This window comes from Indicator indicator, chromosome 23, assembly GCF_027791375.1.
Source record: "Indicator indicator isolate 239-I01 chromosome 23, UM_Iind_1.1, whole genome shotgun sequence".
Classification (NCBI taxonomy): domain Eukaryota; kingdom Metazoa; phylum Chordata; class Aves; order Piciformes; family Indicatoridae; genus Indicator; species Indicator indicator.
This window is the reverse complement of record NC_072032.1, coordinates 7,951,789-7,970,745: the sequence shown is the minus strand read 5'-3', so window position 1 is coordinate 7,970,745 and position 18,957 is coordinate 7,951,789. Positions and strand designations below refer to the sequence as shown.

At 47.3% G+C, this 18,957-nt stretch overlaps 2 protein-coding genes across 2 annotated transcripts; both read right to left on the bottom strand.

Annotated features, from left to right (window-relative positions):
• Nucleotides 1-878: 878 nt before the first annotated feature.
• Nucleotides 879-6,818, bottom strand: LOC128974890 (histone RNA hairpin-binding protein-like). Its single transcript, XM_054391649.1, has 8 exons — nt 6,775-6,818; nt 5,714-5,845; nt 4,395-4,499; nt 3,732-3,791; nt 3,352-3,483; nt 2,568-2,717; nt 2,001-2,085; nt 879-995 (listed from the first exon to the last, which is right to left on the bottom strand). The coding sequence occupies exons 1-8, from the start codon at nt 6,816-6,818 to the stop codon at nt 879-881; spliced, it is 825 nt and encodes a 274-aa protein (XP_054247624.1).
• Nucleotides 6,819-8,877: 2,059 nt separating this feature from the next.
• LOC128974805 (uncharacterized) lies at nt 8,878-18,604 on the bottom strand. Its single transcript, XM_054391534.1, has 11 exons — nt 18,496-18,604; nt 18,151-18,258; nt 16,926-17,057; nt 16,005-16,154; nt 15,280-15,417; nt 14,186-14,293; nt 13,572-13,679; nt 13,030-13,143; nt 12,183-12,296; nt 10,642-10,836; nt 8,878-10,039 (listed from the first exon to the last, which is right to left on the bottom strand). The coding sequence occupies exons 2-9, from the start codon at nt 18,177-18,179 to the stop codon at nt 12,191-12,193; spliced, it is 885 nt and encodes a 294-aa protein (XP_054247509.1). The 5' UTR covers nt 18,180-18,258; nt 18,496-18,604; the 3' UTR covers nt 8,878-10,039; nt 10,642-10,836; nt 12,183-12,190.
• Nucleotides 18,605-18,957: the final 353 nt, after the last annotated feature.

The window sequence follows — 18,957 nt, the reverse complement described above, 5'->3', positions numbered from 1 at the left end:
CCCCTCCATGTCCTTGAGGTGAGGACCCCCAAACTGCTAACACACAGATCCCACCCTCACTGTGACAGGTGGCACCTTCAGCATCCTCCTCCGTGAGGTTATGCAGAGAAGATCAGTGGTAGGAAATGAAGCTGAGTCACAAGGAAATCCAATTCCATTTATTTTCCAGCAACGTCCCATACAAAAGCAATAGAAACTCCAGCTGCTTTCAGCAGCAGAACCTCTGTACAGCATTACCATTTACAACAGCTTTGCACTGGAAAACAGCAAATTAAAACAATCAAGCCCTCTCCCTAGCTACTGTGTCCTTGGCTGTGTTAATTAATGACTCATGACTCCAGTTCAGGCTACTGTTGCCTGACTGACCTCCAGTTTCTGCAGTGTTTCATCTCCAGTGGTTTTTGAAAGAGTCTGGCAGCTCCAGAATTGTTTATTTTCAAAAGGCAAGAAGCCACCACCTGTATGACTCAGGTCTTTGCAGAAGGACCAGATAGAAAAGCAAGGTCAAAGAGGTGCTCAGAAATATCTCCCTGCTTTGCTGTTGTTCTGGAGGTGGACAACTGAAGTGATGGACACAGTGGCAGGGTCAGGAAGATCTCACTGAACTATTGATACTTGAGGACAGCACTGCCTTTGGCTAGGTTTCCTATTGAAAAGTTATAAAAAAAACCTCTGATATACATAAATTAAAAAGGGAGAAAAACCCCCCAACCAGACACCTGTATTTGGACAGAAGTTTGGCCCAGAGAACATGCAGAGCAATCACAGCTTAGAGAACCCCCTTGAACTTCAGCTTTCTTACTATGGACAGTTTGTGAATCAAGCCAACCTCTCCAGTTTCAAAGAAACTGCCTCTAAAACATTTTGCACAAGACTTTTTAACTCACAGTATCAAAATCTTTCAGTGGTTCACCTAAACACGCTTCCAAGTCAAATCCACCTTCTGCTTGATAGTCAATGTGTCTAACTTTGGTGGGAGTGCCACAACAGGTATCCTGGAAAACACAGGCAGTGGATAAGGAGCAGTTAAAAGACAGGTTGAGTTATGGAATCATTCACTTCACATCTCCAATTCCTTGGGATCAGCCTGCAACACAGGCTTATGAACACTTTGAAGGCCGAGGGTAAGTGAAGGCTGCTGCCCATTCAGCCACATGCAGCCCACAGGGCAGCCATATGCTGGGCTCCATCAAGAGCAGTGTGGCCAGCAGGGCAGGAGAGGGGATTCTGCCCCTTGACTCTGCTCTGCTGAGACCCCACCTCCAAAACTGCATCCAGTTCTGTGTGTGTCCTCAGCATAATGAGGACACAGAGCTATTGGAGTGAGTCCACAGGAAGGCCACAAAGATGATCCAAGGGCTGGAGCACCTCTGCTGTGAGGACAGGCTGAAGGGGCTGGGGGTGTTCAGCCTGGAGAAGAGAAAACTCCAGGGGGATCTTAGAGCTGCTTCCAATACCTGAAGGGATCCTACAGGAAGGCTGCAGAGGGACTTTTCTTAAGGGTGTCTGGAGACAGGACAAGGGGGGATGGTTTGAAGCTGAGGGAGAGCAGGGTTAGAGTGGAGCTGAGGAAGAAGTTCTTCAGTTCAAGGGTGGTAAGACTCTGGAATAGGCTGCCCAGAGAGGTTGTGGATGCCTCCTGCCTGGAGTGTTCAAGGCCAGGTTGGATGAGGCCTTGACCAGCCTGGTCTAGTAGAAGGTGTCCTTGCCCATGGCAGGGGGATAGAAACTAGATAATCTTTAAAGTTTCTTCCAACCCAAACCATTCTATGAATACATGAATGAATCTGAGATGGTCACTCAAATTCTGCCTCTGTACCCTCAGGCTCCAGACAGATGTTGGCTATAGGTGGAGAAATGCCTGGATTTAAAGGTCTCTCAGCTCTAGGAGCAGTCCCTAAACACAGCAGGTCAGGGAACTTCTCACATACCCAGGCCACTCTGGATACACTTTTATGTACTGCACTAATTAATGATTACCAAATGGCAGCCTTGCTTACCTCAGGGTCTTGACAGCTTGTTTGAGATTCGGTGGAGTTGCTTCCAACAGACTCTGTCTCCATCTCACCAAGGTCCACAGGACTACTGTAAATGTTTAGAAGAACACAGCTTAAAACAAACTCAGTTTTTAGTAGCAAGTCGCACTTGGTAGGAAGAGTTCAGAAAATGATGGCCACAGAAGACACTGAACAGGTTGCCCAGAGAAGCTGTGGAGGCTCCAAGCCTGGCAGTGTTCAAAGGCAGGCTGGATGAGGCCTTGAGCAAGATGGTCTGGTAGGAGGTGTCCTAATGGCAGGGGGTGGGAACTAGATGATCTTTGAGGTCCCTTCCAACCCAAACCATTCTAGAATTCTATGATTGTTTCCTCCTTTCCAAGGACACTAAGTCCAGCTCCAACATCTAGATGGAGAAAGCTATTAGATATTTTGACTGAGAAGGAACTGAGTGGCGCTAAGTGTGGACAAGGAACTAATGAAAAGAGCAGTCACTGCCTGCTCTCAAAAAGGGTTTTTTTGGTGTGGCTGTTTGAACATGAGATTTCCTAATCCTGAATCCTGCATACATACATTTCTTGCAGATCACATCCTGCTTCAGTAGGTGGATCCCAGGAATGCAGTGCAACTTTCCAGAGCTTGATTTGCTGGTCCCATGACCTGCGGCTGTACTTCTTGAACTTATTTGGAGTCCTGGGATGAACTCCTGGTATCCGATGGCATCTGCTCAGATATGGGAGATGAAAAGTTCTTCAGTGGTTTCTGCACACACACAACAGGTAGCTTAAAGTGTTTAGATGGGTGGCCTGCTGCCCAGCCTCACTGATACAGCATGGCAAAGTCTAAATTACTGTATTATTTATGAGGAAAATCTGTGCAATTCAAGCACAAGTGAAAAGTTCTCTGCTTCATATGAAAACCCCAAAAGATTATTTGAAGTTCAGCAAAGCCAGATGCAAGGTACTGCAGCTGTGACTATCAATTACAGGTCTGAAAACCTCATTCCAGCTGAAGTCCAGCTTGTGTTTGTGTTCACCAGGGAGAAAAGTGACTGCAAGCAGCAGTTTCAGCTCCTCTAGCTGACAAGCACAACCCAAAGAACTTTCATTTTCATTTCTGCAGCATGAAAAAGTTGGAAGGGATATTCCTCATGTACCAACTGGTTAAAAAACCAAAAGAACCCATGTCTCCTTTGATGCTTAATGGGATTTTTGTGTTACAGAATGTCTTGGCAAGCGTCATCATCAAGTAGATGTCTTCTACTTGAACTTGTCTCAGGTACCAAGTTTAGGAGGTTTGCAGAGGAGATGTGGCTCACAACACAACACTAAGCTTTCCAGAAACTCCAGCAGCTTACCTGGGGACTTCTTTAATATATCTGTCATAGGCAATTGTGTTTTTTCCATAGTTTATCTGTTTTTGTCTTCTCATCAAAACTACTTCATCCGTCTCCAGTTCTACTGTCACAGTGGACTCCTTTGAATCAGAACTAGAGAAAGAAACAAATCATTGCAGATTTGACAATGCTGAAAACAAGCCACACTCAAACCAACCCAGGTGCAGAAGATGATAAAGATACATTAAAGCTTTTCAGATGAACACCTGGGATGTTACTGAGCAATGATACTGGAGCAGGCTGAAGATGGACAACTTCAAGCTCAGCATTTTAAGCAGCAATGTGAAAAATTCAGCTTTATCATCAGGATTTTCTTCAGCTAAGCCAGAACTCTAACCTACCTTCCAGAGGAGGACTTCCTTTCTCTGGAAAATTCATTTATCAGGAGCTTTCTTCTGTACCTGTAAGAGTTCACATCAGTATTAGGAACAGAGAGGCTGCAGTGTTGGAGCTTATAGACAGTTCTACTTCTCAGCTAAGCAGCAGTCCAGAAGAAGGCAACACCTAGAAGCATCAACACCTTTCCAGTGTAGAATGGATGTTTCACTTATCCCATAAACACCTCTAACACTGAGTACTCTCTTTGCCTACGCCTTTTCCACAGAAATCTTTGTATAGCAATGCAATGGCTCTGAGAACCTGGTCTAGTGGAAGGTATCCCTGCCCAAGGAAAGGGGTTGGAATTAAATGATCTTGAAGGTCCCTTCCAACCCAAACCATTCTAGGACACGTCAAACCAGTAATTAGTGATACAACACTCAAAAGAATCCAGCCCACAAGATTCAGGCAAGGTTTCTTCCAGAAAGGAGACACTGGTGGCACACATCAACTTTCCAGTGTTTGCTAGGTCATCCCTGCAGGACTCAAGCCAAAGCTGACCTAAAGCAGCAGACGAGAGTAAGTTTGGCCTGATTTTGCCACAGTGAAGTTAAAAATCAACTGATTCTACAAGACAACAACCATTTGCCCTCTTTCTCCATTCCATCTCAAACACCCACAGGTACCTTGCAATTTCTTTGTTAACATTGCTCCTCATCTCATCTTCTTCCACTGCTGTTCCCCAATCTGAACAACGGGAGAGGGGTCCAGGGCCTTCTGGGGTTGTAAAGCTAGAAAGAAAAAAAAACCCAAAGCCTCTGCATTAAAAACTGATTTTATTGTTTGTCTACCCCATTCACAGCTTGCTAGCTATTTCTTTCATTTGTTGACAGTACCATCAATAGCTGGAAAAATCTTACTCTATTAAAACATCATCATTGCAAAATGAAGCACCAGTTGAGGTTCCACCTTGAAGTTCCAGGGTTTGGGCTTTGGTTTGTTTGGGTTTTTTTTATCTTCAGAGGTTTCTACCTCTGAAGCAGCATGCCACTGGAACCCAGCCTACTCTTGAAATAACTTTAAGCTGGCATCCTTCAGAAAATGGAAAGTGAAATACCAAATGGACTCCTTTACTCATTTATTTTGGCTCCTCTAAATAGGTTAAGAAAAATTATTTCGTGGTTGCAGGCTAATTAGCTAGGTAAGAGACAAAAGTTGGAGCATAGCATTAAATTGTAGAGCTAATTAATTAAAATTACAGGACAGCATTAAGCAGTTCTCCATGTGAATACATACCTAGAAGAGAAGGGAAAGGCACAAGGAACCCAGGCAGTTTCCAGCTAGTGAAGTGAGATTTGCTAGGACTTTGGAAACTGGTATTTAACAACTTGAATGCAGCCCCTTAGCACCACAACCAGATTCAGGCTGCTGCAAGAGAAACAGATCTCCCTCCCTAGCCAACAATATGCCTGCATTCAGATTATTAAATGTATTTTCCAGTTCCTGTCTTCCTAATGACTGATTTTCCTCAAGTATCAAGCTCCAAAATGTATCCCACTGCCCAGAGCTTTTGCAGCAGATCTGGAGGCTCTCTGGGTGCCTGGAAATTAGGGGAACTGCAACCAGCTGTACTAAAACCAGTCCCAACTCCCTGCTTGCTCCCAGCTGAGAGATTGGCTTGCATTGCTTTGAAGCTGTTGTTCAATTCCAACTACATGTTTGTTTTAGATGAAACCTAGTGAGCATGAAAATTAAAAATCCACAGCAAAGAGCACAGGGCCCCCTGCAAAAGCCTGTTCATCCTCCATGGATCTTTAGCATTTCTCTCTGTTTGGATTAGAAAAGAACACTGCACTGGATTCTCTTCCCTCCTTTAAGATCAGCTATTTACGGACCAGGAGTGATTTATAAATAGGCAGGGCTTGAAAAACTAAGTACAACAATCAAAGCAGAGCTCCTGATGAACAAAAGAGCACAGAGGTGCTCTGTCCCATGCAGTCCCTACCTGTCCAGCCGGCTGTCAGAAGGCCTGGGCTTGATTTCCTCAAAAACAGATGAATCAGCCTCATTCTGCTTCCTCCTCTTCCCGTCTGCACCACGTTTCCTTCCTTGGGACCAGCGAGGAGGGGGCTGCGGGCTGGAAGGAGACAAACCGAGACAACGTGAGTGTGGCCAGAGGAGACCATGAAGGGATTGTGAGGGCTGGAGCAGCTCTGTTGTGAGGACAGACTGGGCTCCAGGGAGACCTTAGAGTAGCATTCTAGCATCTGAAAAATCCTTCGGCCAGCAGCGGGGGGACTTTGTGCTAAGGCATGGAGCGACAAGGGGTGATGGCTACAAACTGGAGGAAACTGGATTGAGATGATGCATGAGGAGGAAATTCTTCCCCATGAGGGTGGTGAGGCGCTGGAATAGGTTGCCCAGAGAAGCTGTGGAGGCTTCAAACCTGGCAATGTTCAAAGCCATGTTGGATGAGACCTTGAGCAAGCTACTCTAGTGGGAGGTGTCCCTGCCCATGGCAGGGAGTTGGAACTAGATGGTCTTGAAGGTCCCTTCCAACCCGAACCGTTCTGTGATTCGATGTGGGTGGTTGAAACATCAGCACATGGCACCATTATTTACTAATTTTACTTCCAACAAATCAAGGTCAGCACCACAAGTAGGTGCAGGCTCTGAATTTCTCTAAGGGAGACTCTCCCAACGCCAGCACCAACCGCCCCACAACCGCTCCTCGCCACCCTCCCCCGGACAACGAGGGGCAGAGCAGAACGGGGCGCTTGCACTCCTGCCCGCCGAGGGACCCTCAGCCCCACTCTCCGCACCTCAGCCAGGGGGGCTCGTCCGCCCCGGGGCCAAACATGGCGGGAGAGGGCCGGCGGGGAGACCACGCCGGGGGCGCGAGGGGCCGCGCGTCCTGTCCCAAGGGCCGGCGGGGGACCCGCAGCGAGGGCAGCTCGGCGCAGTCCGCCGCTCCGCACCAGGGAGCGGGGAGAAGGAAAAGGGCAGAGCGAAGAGGAGCGGAGCAAAGCGACGAGGAGCGGCATCGGTGCTCTTCCTCTCACCTACCTGCGCTCCGGGCCGCCGTGGGGGCTCCTTTGACGGAAGGACATGGCGCGGCGTGTGCTCGGGAGGGCTGGAGCGGAGAAGCAGACGGCGAGAGGAGCCTAGCAGGAGGCGAGGGACCAGGGAGCGCTGCAGCAGCGCAGCTCTTCCTCCTTCCCGCTTAGCCCCTTCGCAACTCCCGCCGGCGCTCGCTGACACCGCTCCACACGCAGGACGCCTGCGCCGCCCCCTCCCATGGGCACAGGTAGGCAGGAGGGGTGAGTAAATAAAGAAAGGGAAAAGCGCAGCCCCCAGCCCTCTGCCTCTCCCCGCTCGGCCTTCCGAGCTGAGCTGCTGGTAGACACGAAACAAACGCTCTCCCCGCCGCGGCAGTCTCTGCTTGGGCAGTCCCGAAGCCATTTCCCCGACCTCCTGCACCCCTACGCTCCGGGGCAATGGTTTCGCCCAGTGGCTCCGCCCCGGGGCGTGTTGGCGGGAGAAGCGAGCGCGCGGTTTTGGCGCGCGCTGCTGCAGGGCGGGGGAAACAAAAAAGGAGGGAAAAAAAAAAAAAGAAGAGTGAAAAAAAGAAAAAAAAAGGGGGAGAGGAAAAAGGGGGAGAGGAAAAAGGGGGAGAGGAAAAAGGGGGAGAGGAAAAAGGGGGAGAGGAAAAAGGGGGAGAGGAAAAAGGGGGAGAGGAAAAAGGGGGAGAGGAAAAAGGGGGAGAGGAAAAAGGGGGAGAGGAAAAAGGGGGAGAGGAAAAAGGGGGAGAGGAAAAAGGGGGAGAGGAAAAAGGGGGAGAGGAAAAAGGGGGAGAGGAAAAAGGGGGAGAGGAAAAAGGGGGAGAGGAAAAAGGGGGAGAGGAAAAAGGGGGAGAGGAAAAAGGGGGAGAGGAAAAAGGGGGAGAGGAAAAAGGGGGAGAGGAAAAAGGGGGAGAGGAAAAAGGGGGAGAGGAAAAAGGGGGAGAGGAAAAAGGGGGAGAGGGTGTCACAATGGTGGACCGTGGGAGGTGAGGGGATAGCCAGCTGTGACCCAGGAGCTGCGTTGGTCTGCCTAGGTTCAGGTTCTGGAGTTTAGGTGGGAAACATTTGCAATGAGTTTCATCAGGATGTTTGACAGAACCTGAATATGAGCCAGGGTGTGCCCAGGAGGCCAGGCCACCAGCATCCTGGCCTGGATCAGCAATAGCTTGACCAGCAAGACCAGTGCAGGGACTGTCCCCCAATGCTCAGCACTGGTGAGGCCACGCCTTGAGGACTGGGCTCAGTTTTGCGCTCCCCACTCCAAGGACATTGAGGGCTGGAGCATGCCTAGAGAAGGGCAACTAAAGCTGGTGAAGGGTCTGGAGAAAAGGGCTGGTGAGGAACAGCTGAAGGAACTGGGGTTGTTTAGTCTGGAGAAAAGGAGGCTGAGGGTAGACCTCATTGCTCTCTGCAACTCCCTGAAAGAAGGTTGGAGCCAAGTGGGTGCTGGTTTCTTCTCCCAAGGAACAAGTGATAGGACAAGAGGAAATGGCCTGAAATTGTGCCAGGGCAGGTTTAGGTTAGACAGGAGAGGAAACTTCTTCCCGGAAAGGGCTCTCAACCACTGAAACAGGCTGCCCAGGGAGGTGGTTGAATTCCCATCCCAGGAGGTGTTTCAAAGAGGCAGAGATGTGGTGCTGAGGGCTGTGGTTTAGCCCCAGCCTTGGCAGAGCTAGAGAATGGTTGGACTCAATGATCTTTAAAGTCTTCTCCAACCCAACCCATTCCACAATTCTATGTCAAAATACAAACTGAGGGGTTGGACACAACCCAAGCTGGATACTCCCTACAGGAGCTTCAGTCTCTGAAAACTCTTACCAAAGGGGGAAAAAATGCTCACCCAAATAACCCCCCACTCTAGACCAAAGCAGGGCTGCTGAACCCACCTGTTCCTTTCTAATGAAGCTCTGACAGCATAACAGCAAAAGCAGACTGACATGGACCTGGCCAGCCCAAGAGTCTTCAGCTGAGAATGTGCCATGGTCTTGGAACAGTTTGAAAGTTGAACTTTTTATTTCTTCACCCAAAAAGTGACAATCCCTTAGGTACATCCACCAGAGACCACAGGAGAGCATGCAGATAACACCAAAGCTCTACACAGGAGGGCTTTACAAAGTGCTGCACAGATAGGGCCCTTGGATACCCCACCCTGCTGGGACACCACTGAACCCCAATGCCTGGAAATTATGTCCAGGAAAGGGCTGGAAGTGGTTTCTGGGGAAGCAACTTGCTTCAACAGTGGGCTTCTGGCCCTGGGTACACCGCCAGCCCCACAGCAAGGCTGCTGCCAATCATCCCCACCACTGCACAGGCTTCCCAAAAAGCCAGACTCCTGCAGAGCCCATTCCCAGCTCCTGGACAGCTGTATCCCAGTGCATGCTACATAAAGTACAACAAGGACTGCAAAACATTCTTGCAACTGACACGTGGATTTGGTCTAAACTTCACTGTAGGCACAGCTCTCACTTGCACCTTCTGAGCACAGTGCTAGAGCAGGAAAACAAGGAGAGGCTTAGCACAACTCTCACTTGGACTTTCCTAGCACAGTGCTAGAGAAGGAAAACAAGAAGCCTGTCTCAGCACCATCACAACCCTTAGGCTGGACACACCATGGCCAAGAGCAGGCACTGCAGTCACCCTCATGACTCAGCAGCAGATTGGCTCTTTGGCTCAGGCTGCAACACACACCAAAGCAAACCCCAGGTTGCTCTTAAGTTACTCATCCCTTAAAGGAGAGAGAGATCTGATTTTGATGATCATTTTCCTTCCCCTTCTAGCCTCTCAGGAGGCTCAAGCCAATGCTGGCTTAACAACTCTTAGAGAACAGCCAATAGGCACAGGAATGATCACCAAAAGCCAAGAACAGTTTGTCTTTAGCAGCTTGGAGGAAGGCTGAAGTTATCTACATTCTTCTGAAGTTCTTCAGGTTGGATTGCACAGTTCTGGTCCAGAGGAGGAAAAAGGGTTCATCCCCTTGCTTCAAGGGGTGACATTCTTCAGTTTGACTCCATCTTGGACCAGTTTCCCAGTGTAACATGGATTCAGGCTGAGCAGCACAATCTCCACACAGCAGCAGCAGGATCCATCAGCTGCAGCAGCCTTCACAGCAGGATGCAGGTGTCATCTGCCAGTGCAGGTCCAGCAGAAAGACTCTCACAAAAGCTTTAAGGAGCATCCATCATCACTGCAGCAGAGACTTAACCACAGCTGGAGCTTTACACTTGAGGCAGACCTTGCAGAAACCTGTATCCTTAAAGATCTGGAGAAACCTAAGCAAAAAGTGGTAGAATGGTGTTACAAAGACAAGGTGTGAGGTCATCTACAGTGAAACATCTCTCTCTCAAGCTGCTGTGCTAGGACAGCAGAGTTCTGCATGTCCTGGGCTTAAAGCTGGGCAGAAAAGACAAAGCCACGTCGTCCTCACTAAGGAAGAGTTGCAGGAAGTATCAACACTCTGAGAACTAAGTAAGGGAAAAGCAGGGAGAGGTCTACATCCCCCATAGTCCTGAAGACTTGACCAACAGAATGAAGCAGTTCAGTCTCTTTTCCACCAGCCTGGTTCATTTCTATCTAAATGTCTTTTTTAATTCCCAAAATACATTTTCTCTCCATTTTCATTATTCATAGAATTCTAGAATGGTTTGGATGGGAAGGGACCTTCAAGATCATCTAGTTCCAAGCCCCATCCAGTGCCAGTTCCATGGGCAGGGACAACCTCAACTAGACCAGGTTGCTCAAGGCCCCATCCAGCCTATCCTTGAACACTTCCAGGGAGGGAGCATCATCCACAACCTCCCTGGAGAACCTGTTCCACTGCTTAGGAGATGAGGAAGGCTCTGAACTCAGCTGTACAGTGCTGTGCTGCTTTTACCTGCACAGATCACCTCGTGTGGACTGCACAGATGCTGGCTGTAAATCTCTTCCTCTGTCAGTGCAGCTCTTCTGTGACTGCACCAGGTTTCCAAGACTTGATTTGCTGATCTCAGACTACATCCCTATTCCTCAAATCATTTTCTGTCAGAGGAGAAAGTCCTTCTTCTTCGATACTTCTATATACAAGGAGAGACTAGACATGTTCAAACACTGAATTAGCACTTTGGAAAGGTGAATCCAGATGAAGTCTTCTTCATGGTCATGGAATTTAGATTTAAAATTAATAAGGTCAACAGAATAATGACATTACTACAACTTTCTAAAAGCTCTACCTGCCTCTTCTCATGGTGCTAGAACTCCGGATCTAACTTGGTGTAAAACTCTGCCAAATTCTTAGTGCCTCCACGAGTTTCATCATCCAGAACATTCCAAGATCACTGTTAAACAGACATCTATAGAGTCACAGAAATATTTTGATTGGAAAAGATCTTTAAGATGATGGTCCAACCATTCTGTAACTCTATCAAAGCTGGTGCTAAACCATGGCCCTCAGCAGCACGTCTCTGCCTCTGCAGAATCACAGACTGTTGGGGGTTGGAAGGGACCTCTGGACATTGAGTCCAACCTCCCTGCCAGAGCAGGATCACCTGGGGCAGGTCACACAGGAACACATCTAGGTGGGTCTTGAAAGTCTCCAGAGAAGGAGACTCTGGGCAGCCTGCTCCAGGGCTCCAGCACCCTCACAGTAAAGAAATTTTTCCTCATGTTGAGGTGGAGCTTCCTGTGTTTCAGTTTGTGTCCATTGCCCCTTGTCCTATCACAGGACACCACTGAAAAGAGCCTGGCTCCTTCTTCTTGACACCCACCCTTCAGATATTAATAAACATTAATAAGATCTCCTCTCAGTCTTCTCCAGACTAAACAGCCCCAGGTCTCTCAGCCTTTCTTCATCAGACAGATGTTCCTGTCCTATCATCATCCTCATAGCCTCTGTTGAACACTCTCAAGTAGTTCCTCCTCCTTCTTGAACTAGGGAGCCCAGAACTGGAACCCAGAACTGCAGTTATATCTTAGTCCATAATGTTTCAGAGCCTGCATTAATTGCAGATCAAAGACCATCAAATGACACAAAAGCCTAAAGCAGTTTGACTCAAGATGAGCACCCATTCTAGCACCACAGGAACCTACAGCCCAAGAGAGAACTGTCATTGAAATCTGCTGCAAATGCCAGGTTGTGACTTCTGCACAAAACTACTGAGAGGCAGAGAAACTACCACTGAGATCACTAACCTGGCACTTGTCATTTGAGGGCTAAGCTAAACCCATTTGTTTTCTAGCTGAACATGTAAATATTGCAATTTACTAAGTCTGATGCATGAGGTCTTTTCCTGAAGGTGCTGCAGGAAATCCAAGAGGCTGGGATAAAACACTAATTAAATAAAGAGAAACTGTTCAGCTAACAGCTGGGTTCTGTGGCATGATCCTGCACACAGGCTACTGACACAGACCAGCTGAAGTAAGCAGCCAGCATCTACTCACCTTGGGATTTAGATTTTTTTCCTCATTACTCTGCCTTCAGCACTTGCACTTCCCCATCCCCTTTCAGAGTATTCTGACTGATGTCCTTCCAACAAACTGCTGCAAAGTTTGAGCCTACAAATAAAACAATCCCCAAAGACTCAGTGGCTTTATTATGGGAACATTTTAACACGAAATCCTGCTCCAGCCTGCTATTGCCTCTACTAGAGATTGTCACATGGATCACAGACTTGCTTTGGTTAGAAGAGATCTTTAAGATCATCAAGTGCAACCTTCTTGGCCACCTGGGCACACACTGGCTCATCTTCAGCTGCTGCTCACCAACACCCTCACATCAGTTTTCTGCTGGGCAAATTTCCAGCCACACTTGGGGGTTGTAAACCAAATGCAGGACCCAGCACTTGGCCTTTTTGAACCTCATCCCATTAGCCTCCAGCTTGGCCAGATCCCTCTGCAGAGCCTCTCTACCCTCCAGCAGACCAATGCTCCCTCCCAACTTGCTGTCACCTGCAAACTGACTCAGGGTCTCTTGATCCCCTTGTCCAGATAACTGATCAAGATATCAAAGAGATCTGGCTCCAGCACTGAGCCCATTTGTGACTGGCCACCAACTGGAGTTAACTTTATTCCCATCACTCTCCTTACAACATCATAAGGACAGAATTTTACCACACAGCACATAAATATTGGCCAACACCCCCCTAAGAAGAATAGTAAAAAAAAAGAACATTTTAAAACTCCTTATTGTAAAAGATTTGATTAACTACAGCAATAAAGCAACTATGCTCATAACAATACACTCAAAAAACACTCCTCATTATTTGAGCCCTCCCTCCCCATTTCCTACCTCTCCAGCCTGCAGTCTGTGTCTCTCCAAGTTTTGCTGTCAGGCAGAAAGAAGTTGGGGATTTTCTGCCTTTGATTATTCCATCCTGAAGAACTACTGGCTGGAACTGGGTCACTGCATAAAAACAAGTAACTCTCATTGTTGTCAGCTACCAAACAGCATCATCTCTAAGGAGACAGAGAGGAAGCTCTCAGCTCCTAGGTTAAGGAAGTGAAGAACAACCATGGGGACCAATTTTGTAAGGTGCCTTTTTTTCCATCAAAGAGGGTGAAAGGGGATCAGCTCCCAGCATTACTTAATAGTGGAAGCAGCAGAAAGCAACAGATGGCAGAGAGTGGCAGAGTGAAAAAGGCCAAGTAAACTCAAAGAATAAAAACACCAACCCAAACCACCACATGCTGGAGGAAATGTAAGGGAGGAAAAAAAAAAAGAATAAAATTTCATATTGAACAGTGAAGGGAAAGAAAGATAAACAGAAGCAAAGGAAACCTTCAGTCCACAAAGCAGTAAGAGAAAAAAAGCATCATCATGATGGTATTTACCTTGTTCTTTCTATACCATGCTGCACTGTCATTACTTCATCACTTTCACCAAAAGCTTCCCACTCTGAGCACTCTGAAAAGGCCTCCTGATGTCCTGGTTCTGTGAGACTACAAAGTGAAAAGGTCTGAAATCATGGACGTCAGCACACAGTTCCTCTTCATTCTTACCATCAGAAGTGGGTTGAGAGAAAAACCCCACACTTCATAAACACTTTTACTAAACTTAGTGTGAGAAGTCTGCTGATCCCACCAAAAACTGGAACCATCAAGCCCCAAAAACTAGAACCATCAAGCCCCAAAAACTAGAACCATCATCAGCCTGCCCACCCTTTGTGTGCCACAAATGCAGGGAAGAATAACTGTGGCAGATACCCAGCAACTACAGAACTGCAGCCTCTGAAGCAGAAACTAGGTTCCAGCAGAAATCAAGAACAAGCCTAAAGCTACACACACACACACACACAAATCAACTGTGTTTTGTCTTCTGACACCTTTGCCCACTGTCATACAACACCATTCTTCTGGCATGATTTCCTTTCCTCATTAAAACTGCACACACACAACGAGGCAGAATTAAAGCTTTCAACCACTGAAAGCTTTAATTCATTTTATACCTTTCCAGGATGTTCTCATAATGGCTTTTGCTCTTTGAAACCACAGAGGAGTCAGGGCTGTTTCTTTTTCTACGTTTCCATACTGGAGAAGAATAAGGAGAGCAGGGGCTGCAAAAAGAAGACACAGAGTTTACACACACAACACATTTTTCAACCGCTTTTTAAATGCTTATCAGCAAAATAACAGCACATGCTACAGAGGAAGTCTTTTTTTTTTTTTTTCTTTGAGTTGTGACTCTTTAAGCACAGAGGAACACAGAGAAAAGGGCACAAAATTTGGGAACCATTCCATTGTATTTTGGGAAGTGAACCCACAGAGAAGAAACTTGGAAGCAGAACCATTTTGAGCTCCGCATGCATGCCTCTACATCTGGTACCTGAAGGGGGGCTACAGGAAAGCTGGGGAGGGGCTTTTTACAAGGGCTTATAGTGCTAGGATGAGGGGGAATGGATTGAAGCTGGAAGAGGGCAGATTTAGACTGAAAAAAACAGGAAGAAATTCTTTCCAGTGAGGGTGGTGAGACACTGGAACAGGTTGCCCAGGGAGGTTGTGGGTGCTGCCTGCCTGTGAGGTGTTCAAGGCCAGGCTGGATAAGGCTGTGAGCAACCTGGTCTAGTGGGAGGTTTCCCTGCCTATGGCAGGTGGGTTGGACCTAAATGATCTTGAAGGTCCCTTCCAACCCAACCCATTCTAGGATTCTATGATCAGAATATCTTAATAAAGAGGGAAGAGCTCAAGGTGCTTCACTGTTTGTCCATAGAACTGTTAATTAAGGATGGTCACTCTTGCTTCTGAGAAAGGTCTCCTACTTCCAGCCCTTGCCAACACTGATTAAAGAAACCTCAGAGCTCTACTGTGTGAAGAGGGAAGCTGAATCCCCCTTTTTCTGATGTTAATCACACAGTCGTGTACTGCTGAGAGCTTTTCCACACACAATGCTCTCTGCATGGATGAGATTCAACAGCATAAGTGCCCAGCTCTCAGGCTGAGCATTAGCTGTCCTCCCTCAGTGCATGCTGCCTGCAGAACACTGACAGCACCAACAGCTACTCAATGATTTCAGTCAGTTACTCCCAGAAGCTTTTTCTGGTACCTCTCTGGTGTGTAGTCAGCTTGTCTGCTCTCTTCCTCACTCTCATTTCTCTGATGAGTTTCATCAAACACAAAGGAGCCAGAAACATCCTGATCTTTGCAGAACCGTTCCTGGGAACTTCCTGAGGGTTCTGTACTCCTGAAAACAGCAACAAGGAAGGAAAAAAAAAAAAAAAAAAAAGGGATTTAAAACACTACCCACTCCAAGCACAAGACAGCTAAGCTGCAAGAATAATTAACAGTTAATAATTAACATCTTGAACCACAGTTGCCTGTCCTGCAGAGATCACAGAAATCTCTCTGATCTTCCACTTCTCACATCCTTTAACATTGTTATTGAAGGAGAAAGGTGATGCCACTGACCTCAGAAAGGAAGGCTGGAAAGGTTAGCAAAGCCAAGGGACATGAAGCACCAAATATCTGCTTAGGCCCATTCCCTGTTAGAGCAGACATTTTACCTTGTGCTCACCAGTGTAACCAGAGGGAAAAGGGGTACAATGCTGTGGAGAGATCAGAGTTTTCCACCCCAGAGTGCCTTAATGGGGAGGAATTCACACTAAATAGTGGAGCATCCTCAAAACTAACAGAACTCCAAAGAAAACCAAGGCATTCAAGGGGGCTCCCATTTCTGAGCCTGATCCTGCTCCCAGTTAGGAACGTTCTAAAGGAAAGAGAGTCCTCCTGTGAAGCAAGAGCCATGTACTGACTGAATTCACCCATACACACACTGGCTGCAGGTCCCAGGTGTCTTCTGGAGGAGGATCCCAGGCATGCAGGGCTATCTTCCACAGCCTGATCTGCTGGTCCCAGGACCTGCGGCTGTACTTCTTGAACTTGTTGGGAGTTCTGGGATGAACTCCTGGGATTCGCTCATTCCTGTCAGTGCACAAAACACTCGTTTCAGATCAGGAGACCTTCTGACACCCCACCTGGAGCACCCAATTATGGTGACCCCAGCACAAGAAGGACACTGAACTGTTTGGAGTGGGTCCAGAGCTGGCCATGAAGATGATCAGAGGGCTGGAAAACCTCCCCTATGGGGACAGGCTGAGACAGTTGGGGCTGTCCAGCCTGGAGAAGAGAAGGCTCCAAGGAGACCTTAGAGCAGCCTTCCAGTATCAGAAAGGGGCTACAGGAGAGCTGGGGATGGACTTTTTACAAGGGTTTGCAGTGGACAGAACAAGGGGGAGTGGGTTGAAACTGGAAGAGGGCAGATTTAGCCTGGAGATTAGGTAGAAATTCTTTCCAGTGAGGGTGGTGTGACACTGGAACAGGTTGCCCAGGGAAGTTGTGGATGCTTCCTCCCTGTGAGGCGTTCGAGGCCAGGTTGGATGAGGCCTTGAGCAACCTGGGCAAGTAGAAGGTGTCCCTGCCCATGGCAGGGGGGGTTTGAACTGGATGATCTCTAAGGTCCCTTCCAACCCAAACCATTCTACAAGTCTATGATTCACATTCTTAAAAAACATAAAAGGTAAATCCTCAGTCCATCAGATCACAAAGGAATCAGAGGGCTAGGAAATGAAATGTCTGTATTTTTAAACACTTAGCTCTTCGTATCATTTTAAAAGAACTAAAGCTGTCTGCTGACCTACAGGTCAGAAACAAATAAAGAGTTTATTTGGAAATGTGCAACACAGTGCAACTTACTTTGGGACTTCTTTAATGTATCTGTCATAGGCAAGGGTATTCTTTCCAAAATTGATCTGTTTTTGTCTTCTCCTTAGAACCACTTCATCTGTTTCCCTTTCAGGTGGATTAGTGGAATCACTTGAAACAGAACTTAAAAATAAAAATTAGAATGAAGTTGAGGAGGACCTTCACAGCTTTACAGTTATATCAACATGCAGTTGGCTTGGATGGGTGCATGCTTTTCTGGGCAAAAAACTGGCTGATGGCCAGGCTCAAAGAGTGGTGGGGAATGGACTTAACTCCAGTAGGTGGCCAGTCACAAGTGGTGCTCCCCAGGGCTCAGCACTGGGGCCAGTTCTTTTTAATATCTTGATCACTCATCTGGACAAGAGGACTGAGGCACCCTCAGTCAGTTTGCAGATGACTCTAAGCTGGGAGGCAGTGTTGATCTGCTGGAAGATAGGGAGGCTCTGCAGAGGAACCTGGATAGCCTGGATCAATGGGCCAAGGCCAGTGGGATGAGGTTCAACAAGGTCAAGTGCTGGGTCCTGGCCTTGGGTCACAATCATCCCATGAAGGCTCCAGGTTTGGAGCACAGTGGCTGGAAACTGCCCAGCAGAAAAGGACCTGGGAGTGTTGGTTGGCAGCAGCTGAGGATGAGCCAATGTGTGCCCAGGTGGCCAAGAAGACCACCAGCATCCTGGCCTGGATCAGGGATAGTGTGGCCAGCAGGGCCAGGGAAGGGATTGTCCCCCTGTGCTGAGCACTGCTGAGGCCACACCTTGAGTACTGGGTCTTTTCCAAGCCAAACCAGTCTGTACTCTGGAACCACACATCAAATGTTGATGATACTGCACATCTGTGTAACAACCTCCAAACATACACATGGAAAAGCTCAACTCAATGAAACAAAGATGGAGAATATAAAGGAGCCTGGCTTGAATGATCTGAAGCCAGATCTCTCTCCAAGCCTTGATGACTGCTTTTCAGTTTTCCTTTCACTCTTCCAGTCATTTTCTCTTAAGAGAAGCTGTAATGAATTTAAGCTGGGAAAGAAGAGACTGAAAAGATCATCCAAGTGGCTTTGGAGATAAGACTTTTCAGTGCCACTCTTCCCTTAATGCTTCCTATGAAGCAGCTTGGCTGTGTGTCCCTTCATTAATGCATGTAAAGGAGTTGGAGATCACCAGGTGGCTGCTGCTAAAAGCAATGCAAGAATGGTTAATGATTGCTTAATACCTACTTGGTCATTTTTTTAGCTGACATCCTCATTGTTCTGCCTTCTTCAATTCTACCTTCCCAGCTGGAGCAACTAGAAAGAGGCCCTGCATGTTCTGGTGGTGTTGTAGAGCTGGAAGATGATGAGAACTCAGTATGAACATTTGCTGCTCAATGTATTTAAGGCACAGAAACTTCAATTAGCCAAACTGCATGGTCTGCTCTTGCATAATGCAGGTATCACCTGCTAACTCTGTGCCACTCTGTGATTAGAAATCACTCAAATAATCCCCTCCAGAGTTTGGTTGGAGTTCTAAAGAAGGAGTGCAGCAAAGTGAAGGTTTAAACAAACCTCACATTTATTCCTTACCTGTCCAACCACTGCCCCAAATGTCTGCAGTGACATTTATTAAACACCAAAGAATCTGAATCAGGCCAACTTCTACATTCTTGGTCTTGGTGCCAGCAGTGTGGGTGTTGCACAGAACTAGAAAACAAAGATTTTTTTGGTCAGAAATCAAGTCCCTGAGCACTGCCAACGCAAAACAAAAATGGACAGTCTGAGAGTCAACATTTATAGTTACAAAATGCACATTTAGCACACGGATCAGATCTCCACCAGCCTACTCAGGCCACACAACAAAAGGTGTTAGAGAAGGCAATTACTCAGAGAAGGTCTTTGAGTAATGCAGTCAAGATTATCAGTTTTAACACAAGCCACGGTCATTTAGGTAGCCAAAGTCTATTGTATTTGCAAGTAAAATGGAGTAAAAGCAGCAACTGAGGACCATCCCCAGTGCTGATGGAACTGCTGACAAGTGTCAACATTCAC

Coding starts and splice junctions, on each gene's coding strand:
- LOC128974805 (XM_054391534.1), bottom strand. CDS start 18,179: ATGAGGATGTCAGCTAAAAAAATGACCAA. Junction 16,155..16,925: donor TACATTAAAGAAGTCCCAAA/GTAAGTTGCACT, acceptor GTGCACTGACAG/GAATGAGCGAATCCCAGGAG. Junction 14,294..15,279: donor GCTGACTACACACCAGAGAG/GTACCAGAAAAA, acceptor TTCTTTTTGCAG/CCCCTGCTCTCCTTATTCTT.
- LOC128974890 (XM_054391649.1), bottom strand. CDS start 6,818: ATGTCCTTCCGTCAAAGGAGCCCCCACGGCGGCCCGGAGCGCAG. Junction 5,846..6,774: donor CACGGCGGCCCGGAGCGCAG/GTAGGTGAGAGG, acceptor GTCTCCTTCCAG/CCCGCAGCCCCCTCCTCGCT. Junction 2,086..2,567: donor GGATGTGATCTGCAAGAAAT/GTATGTATGCAG, acceptor AAACATTTACAG/TAGTCCTGTGGACCTTGGTG.